The sequence below is a fragment of the Atta cephalotes genome (assembly GCF_000143395.1).
Source record: "Atta cephalotes unplaced genomic scaffold scaffold00024, whole genome shotgun sequence".
Lineage (NCBI taxonomy): Eukaryota > Metazoa > Arthropoda > Insecta > Hymenoptera > Formicidae > Atta > Atta cephalotes.
Genome location: NW_012130088.1, coordinates 771435 through 779492, shown reverse-complemented (window position 1 = coordinate 779492; position 8058 = coordinate 771435). Strand labels below are relative to the sequence as shown.

At 28.4% G+C, this 8058-nt stretch overlaps 1 protein-coding gene across 1 annotated transcript in view; it reads left to right on the top strand.

Annotated features, from left to right (window-relative positions):
- The window catches only part of LOC105620138 (protein suppressor of forked), a 67080-nt gene extending 65442 nt beyond the window's left edge, over nucleotides 1-1638 (top strand). The window contains 6 exon segments of the mRNA XM_012201645.1: nucleotides 197-443; nucleotides 515-587; nucleotides 683-779; nucleotides 870-1128; nucleotides 1214-1348; nucleotides 1424-1638. Of these exon segments, the coding sequence (XP_012057035.1) occupies nucleotides 197-443; nucleotides 515-587; nucleotides 683-779; nucleotides 870-1128; nucleotides 1214-1348; nucleotides 1424-1638 (1026 nt within the window).
- Nucleotides 1639-8058: the final 6420 nt, after the last annotated feature.

The following is an 8058-nucleotide window of genomic DNA, read 5'->3' as shown; positions in this document are numbered from 1 at the left end:
AGGAAAATTGAAACGCAGAAAATTTTAATTTAATAAATGTATTATATAAATGTATTTAATAAATGTATTATACTAAAATTTAAATTTTAGTCGGCACGAACTTTTCCGGACAACCCCAATATATATATATATATATATATATATTTATGCATTAAATAATTATGTTGATAACATATTTAATTTTTTTATCGTGCAGGCATATGTGCAATACATGAAATTTGCGAGAAGAGCCGAAGGTATAAAATCTGCGAGGACAGTATTCAAACGAGCACGAGAGGATATAAGATGTAAACACCACGTTTACGTTGCTGCTGCGTTAATGGAATATTATTGCACTAAAGATAAAACTATAGCATTTCGTATATTTGAACTAGGATTAAAGAAATTTGGAGATAATCCTGATTATATTCTTTGTTATATAGATTATTTGTCACATTTAAATGGTAAGAATCCAGGAAAATTATATAATTTTTTTTATAAGTGCTGTTCTAAATGATATTGCATATTATTACAGAGGATAATAATACAAGAGTCCTATTCGAGAGGGTATTATCTTCTGGTTCTAGCTTAGAACCAGAAAAATCAGTGTATGTGTATTTATATGATATTAAAAATTTTACTACGTTATCATTTTACTACACCTTTGTTCATTTTATAAACAGTGATTAAATATTTCTTACAGAGATATATGGAATCGTTTTTTGGAATTCGAATCTAATATTGGTGATTTAGCTAGTATCGTAAAAGTCGAGAAGAGACGAAGCGCAGTATTGGAGAAGGTTACTATTTGTCTCAGACATAACTTATTGTAATACGAGAAATAATGCATGACTATTATTTAAATTATTATTATTTGTCTATTCTGTTAGATTAAGGAATTCGAAGGAAAAGAGACCGCTCAATTAGTAGATAGATACAAATTCTTGGATTTGTATCCATGTACGGCTATGGAATTGAGATCAATAGGATACATGGATGTCTCCAGCGTTACTAGGAATTCCATTGGAGTTATACCCCGCGTACCTGATCCAGAAGAAGCGATTGCCGCTTTACCCAGACCCGATTTGTCGCAAATGATACCATATAAGCCAAAAGTAAATCCCTTACCTGGTGAACATCCGGTTCCAGGTAGGTTTCGTTGAATACATCTTCATTTATATCGAATATAATATTAATAAACTATATTATCATATCTATTGTTACTATATTGTAGGTGGTTCATTCCCGTTACCAACGGCTGCGGCTCAATTGTGCACCATATTGCCTCCACCTGGTTGTTTCAGAGGCCCATTTGTTGTTGTTGATTTATTAATGGATGTTTTCAGTAGAATTCAATTACCTGATCATGGTATTTATTATCATATTTGTAAATTCTTGTCTTTAAACGTGATTACACATTTTAACAATTAAAATAAATTTACAGCTCCGTTGCCAGAGGCAGATAACGGATGCGACACCAAATTGTTTGATCTCGCGAAATCTGTGCATTGGATTGTTGATGAAAGTAATGATGGTATGAGCATCGGATCGAAACGTAGACGGACGCGTTTAGGTGGTGATGACAGCGAAGAGGAAGATTTACCGCCTCCACCTATAAATGATATTTATCGCCAAAGACAACAGAAGCGAGTTAAATAAATAAGAGGAACGAATGACACATAAATGGTAAAAATATATATGAATGATCATGATACATTCATAATGGTGATTCATAACGTCGCGGATGTATTTTTATGAATTCATTTCTCGTCGCCATTCATTGATGGGAGGAACAGACTTATCATTATCATGAAGCATATATTACATTTGTAAAGTTATTAAATTCCTTACGTGACACTCCGTGACACAATATTTTGAGTGCTATGTACTCAGAAATTCTATTGCGTCCTTTGGTTCTATTCTTCATATGTATACAATTGTTTATGGCTAAATATATTATTTTTTAAATAAATCGATGTATCAATTTATATATAATATAGAAGAGAAATACAATATAAGAAAAAAAAAATGAATACTGCCTATAACTCTAAACAAATTTCTGTGATTTGAGTGTGTAAAATTAATCGAAACTATCTGAATTCTATCAGATCAATATTATTGAAAAACTAATGATCATATATAATAAAAACTGTCATTATACAAAATGATGGACGCAATTTCCGTATAAATTTTGTTGCAAGTATTATCAAGAAATCGCATTTAATATTTTTACTTTATGGAAAATAATTCTATTCATTTAAGATTTAATAATGCTATTCATTTAAGATGTATGTAACTTATCATACAGGACCAATAAAAAGATTAATGTGATACTATATTATCTCATTGCATGATTTGTTTGTTCTATCCATATCTTATTTAAATTCTATCTGTTACAATTTTTAAATTAAGATTTAAAATTGTGATAATTATGTGTTACCAAGAACCCGTAAAATTTATAAATATGGGAATATACATATTTAATATCTCTTGCTCGCGTGCCATTCAGAAATGAAAAATTTTAAAGAAATTTTTTACATCATTAATTTTATTACTGAAACGGAAAATTACTAGATGTATGATAATTGGGTCAGTTAACAGATTGGGGATATTAACGCTTCAATGAAGTAAATAGTTCGTCATCAGCGCTTCTCACGGGGGTAAGGTAGACTTTGTTAGTAGGTACAACTTTACGATAAGGGTGCAATTAAACTTTGATCACTATTCCTAGTTCGAGTGGCTGGTAATGGCCCCCTTGGGTTAACGGTAAATTGGGCTGCGGGCTTCGAAAATAGTTAGTGTCCGCAGTTAGACCTGCACTGAAAACTTGATAAACGATCGAAATCTGCACGAAACCGCATCAGTTTGTCAACCGTTTCCACAAATTTTAGTTACCATTTAAAAAAAAAAATTGATTATTTAGAGGTTCGAAAATCTGGCACTAAAAGTTAACGTATATCCATTTTCGTTTTTATTTTTTTATTTTTAGGATAACATTTTACATTATTTTATCAGTGAATTTTGATATTAAAAATGATTCGTAAACATTTAAAGCACATGTTTCAAAGTAATCAAAATGCAAATTTAAAAAAATACATGTTTTAAATATATTTATCGGGTAGTTCAATAATAAAAATGTTTCATAAATATGTAATGTATACGTACACGTAACTGAAATTCAGGACATTAAAAAAAGAGATGTTTTTAAATATATTTATATTTATATTTATATTTAATTCATCATAAATTACTATTTATAATTTTTTAAATAAAATTTTATTTTAAAAAAGCAAGTTACATTTTTTCTTGGATGAATATTAAGACAATTCGAAATATTTAATACACTTTAGTTTGATGACAAACTTAATTGATTATTTTTTATATTTAAAAATTATTTTATCTTTTTATCATTTCATTTACGTCATAAAATTTGTTTAAAATGAAACAATTTAGTGTCTATCTTTCTACAACGTTTAACGCTTATTGAGAACAGGTTGGCAGACTTTTAAACGACACGGTAAACTTGCGGTTAACTATAAGGTATATATTGGCCGCTTTATTGTCTTAATTACTACTAAATGAAGTGCATGTGATGAGCGGCGAGGGGATATCCAAACTCTATTACGTGCACATAAATCCTCGAGCGTTTGACGCGTAACTACGGCATACTTGCGCGTCTATCTATCTTGGGTTGGGATACCTCGTACTTGTACTCTTCTGGAACCGCTTGCGCCATCGAGATTCTCCCTGATGAGCGTAACGCGTCCCCTCCTGGGAAATCGATGTTGCAGTTTCAGTATGACTAATTATGCTGGCTCGTTCATCACATTTCGGTAAGCGCAATGTGATAACGTGTAAAAGGGAAGTTTTATCCTTCTTTTTTTTCCATTGACATAAAATCTCAAGCATTAACAATTTTTGAAAAAAAATTACTTTAATGTTGATCGAGCATATAAAAGACAAATTTCCCGATTTATCAAAGGATATATTAGGTGTAGTAAAAAGAAATCTATTATTTTTGCATGAAATTGAATGAAAAAATAATGGATTTTTTTTTACTACACCTAATATTATTGATTCTTTCACGGAGATAATTATTTTCGTTAATATAAATCGCTAATGCTATTATGCTTTATAAGTTATTATGTTGATAATTTCGAAAGAAATTAACTATTCCGAAATTAATTGTTTTTATATAAGCTTGTATTGTTTCTTGTAAATTTTTCGTATAGTAATATTATATTCTTTTCAAATGGATAAATGCAAACGTGGAAATCACGAGAGGTTCAAGTGTTCTGTGCGAATTCAATAATGCGCTGGCATAGTGTCTAAAAATATATCCTTCCCAGAATGCATTAAAAGCTTTTATAGCTATAAAGAAATTATTTCTTATAGTAAATAAATAAATTACCGAAGATTAACACACTGAATGTGTCAATCTTGTTGAAAATTTGTAGCGCGATTATTATAATATAGAGATTTGAGCCAGCTTCAATAATTACCTCGATGTTAATTCAATAATTTTATTCTATAATTATTTATTTAATTTCATTCCAATAATTGTTTTATTATTACTTCAGTAATTGCTGGTGTAATTAATCCATAATAATTAGTATATTATGATATTATAACGAGTAAAATATGAAATATCTAAGAATTTTTTTAGAATTTTTATTTTTTTTTAAGGGACTTAAATAAAAAGTGTGAATTTGCTTTTCTATAAATACATTTTATAAAATTTGCTATTCTGTTCTATCGACATCACATACCTATCACGTACATATTCTTGTTCTTTTCATTCTTACTATAATTAAATTAATTGTATAATTCTTAACTTTTTCTCAAATGTTTAATGCATCGTCGTTTATAAAAATGTGTGTTCATATGTGTAAATGTATGTGAGTGTCCGCAGTGTATTGAGCTCGTGGATTTGTTAAACCCTAAATGACTGTACAGATCAGTCATCCCTGCGGGATTTAATTCTGAGAAAAGACTGCCCCCCTACTACCAACTGACTTGGTATCTCGAATTTTATGCTAAGGCACGCGATTCATTTTAATTTAAATAATTACTTTTTATAGGATTTCAAATCTCAAAAACAGAATTGTGGCATTAATATTAATAGTAATATTTTAACACAATTTATTAATTATTATATTTCATCAGCTTTACTCCTTGATCAAAATTATCAGAAGATATTCAAGAAAATTGTAATAAATAATTAGAAAATATCGAGAAAAATATTTCTATTATCAAAATTAAATGCAATAAAGTTAGTTTTAATATTATATCTATTATTAATTATTATATACCTAATATTATATATATCTCTTAATATTATATCTATTATTATATTATTTTATTAATTAAATTATTTTAGATTTCATATGCATATCAATTTACGAAACTTTTTCTGAGAATAAGCTTTTAGAAATTGGGCTAGAAAATAAAAAAAAATATCATTGTACAAAAATATTATAATATAAAAAGGAAAAATTCTTCAATTTATGTTGTGATTATATGTCAATTTGCATTAATATTAAGGAATTTCCTTAATTATATGATACATTATTATAGTTGTAATGCTTTTCACAATGAAATTCATTACAAAGTATCCTATTTTTATTTATAAAATAAATTATATGTATATCAAAGAAGATATTTCTTTAGATTTATAAAGAAATGTGTTGTATTTTTTTTGCGATATAAATATATTTAAAATCTTATCTTAATAAAAGTTAGAAGATTGATTGAAAGCAACAAAGGTTGCTTTCTCTCATGACATTTAATAATTACAATGCTGTATTTACGATGTCCATATGCAGCATGTCCGAATTTAATTGAAAGTAATCGGCGATTAACATATATGTTTATATGAAGCATTTACTTTATTTCTGTAAAACGCTCTTATCCTCTTTTATTGATTAATAATATTTATTTTATTGCAATGCGCGTGATCGCGTATTGAATTTATGTTTTATATCGCATGCAAATCGATAGTTCACGCGGCAACACGTTATAATGTATGAATAATATGCATAATAATTTATTACGATTACTTTTTGCGGTATGTTTCAACTATAGTTTCTGCGAGCTGGAAACAGCTTCGGGATTATGTGTAATTAAATAATGCAAGCTAAAGCACAGCAGTAGATGGTTAAAAGCGCCAAATGCATATTTCGTATTCATATTTCATCCTGAAAGACGAACGTACATAAGCAGAGAGGGGTTTTTAATCATTAAATTTACAGAAATGGTAGGATTAAAGATGATTATGAACAAGAATAGACGATTGTAAAATCACTATTTAATTATTCGATGAAAAGTTTTTGTCACTTTGACTCACTTTAAATTGATTCACATCAGCGAGATATCAAGTTGATCTTTTCGTTGGAAAGTTCGGGAATAAAACCAGCATGGTACCGCTGATTTTTCTCCGTTCTTTGCGACACGAACAGAAGAGAATTAGGATCTATCTCGCCATTACGTACGACCGGCTCGATTTACTCGATTTCCAACTATCGGAACATATATCGTCCCGCGCGACGTTAACGAAGATTTTACAAACTGACGCCGCCATTAATTCTGCAAGCGCGAAAATTTAGGGTGACGTCGACCTCGCTACTCGCTCGGGACGCGACTTGGGGTCTTTGAAACTTTGGTTCTATCTCGGAGGAAGACAAATGACAAGAGTCGAAAGCAGCAGGCCTTGGCTGCTTCTCGTGTTCAGCCTTTCATAGTCGCTAACGCATAACTCTCGTACTTGGTGATGGTACACAGGATCACTTCGAGATAGAGCTCGTAAGTATAATTTCTTCTTCGCATCGATAACGATAAGACTGGGAACGATCGTAATCATCCTCCTTTTAAATTTCTAAAATAAATATTGCATGTCCATAGCAATTTTGATATGATGAAATTTATTCTATGAATTTATTTTATTTTTTCAAAATAATTTGACAATAAGTACACATGAAATATTTTTTCAAAATTTATGAATGAAAATTGTATATTATACATACATATTATTTATTATTTATTTTTTTCATATTATTTAGATTAGATATATAATTTAGTTCAGAATACACTTAGTAAAATATCGTCTTATTAATAAAAAAATGACACAAGAATAAAAAATTAGATTTGAGATTACAATGTATAGAATAGATTGTTCGAATATTGAAAACTCATGAGACATAAATTTCAAGAATTATACATATTAATAAATACATAGGGGAAACTGGGGTTCGTTGGCACAGTTTTCACAATTTCGGCATTAGACTTTTGAAACAATTAATTGTTATGATTAAAATATACTAATACGATAAAGAGAATCTTTCTCTATATTTTTATTCCAGAAATGGTTCTATATATGCACTATATAATTTCTTTATACAATAGTAAGTGAAATACGAACATGTTAATTGTAGTTAACTTATTCGATAGGTAGGGTAAATTGATACATATCAATTGCATTTCTGATAAAGTCTACATTAAATTAATGAAAACGTAACAAAAGTAAAAAACCGATAGTAGATGTGTGTACATATATGTACTTTTTAAATAAAAATTGTATTTTTATAAATTATTTTGTAATAACAAAATATTGTTATAGAAAAACAAACATAAATTATGTTAATTTTAGCTTATTTTAATATAGAATTACACTAAATATAAAACGTTTTGTCAAACTTAAATTGTAATTGAATGTTCATATATATGATACAGCAAGTCAAGCTGATCTTTCCTTAATTAATCCAATGTATCTTATCCCTACATACTTCTTTAATCATTTTATTATAATAAATTACTATTGTTGTTCAAAATAACATATCGTATAATACCAGATATTTTTCTTGTAACTAATAATACATCACTTAGATTTTTTTCAAATCAACAAATATTAAAACAAAATTATGAAGTACTGAAAGATTTATTTGCCTGCTGTTGAAATTTTTCTTTTTTTTTTGTAATACTTGTTTAATTTAAATGAAACTAGGAAAAATACTTATGTTACAAAAAAGATACTTTACGATAATTTTTTCGGTCATTGTTTCTTTTGCCATAAGTACACAAAAA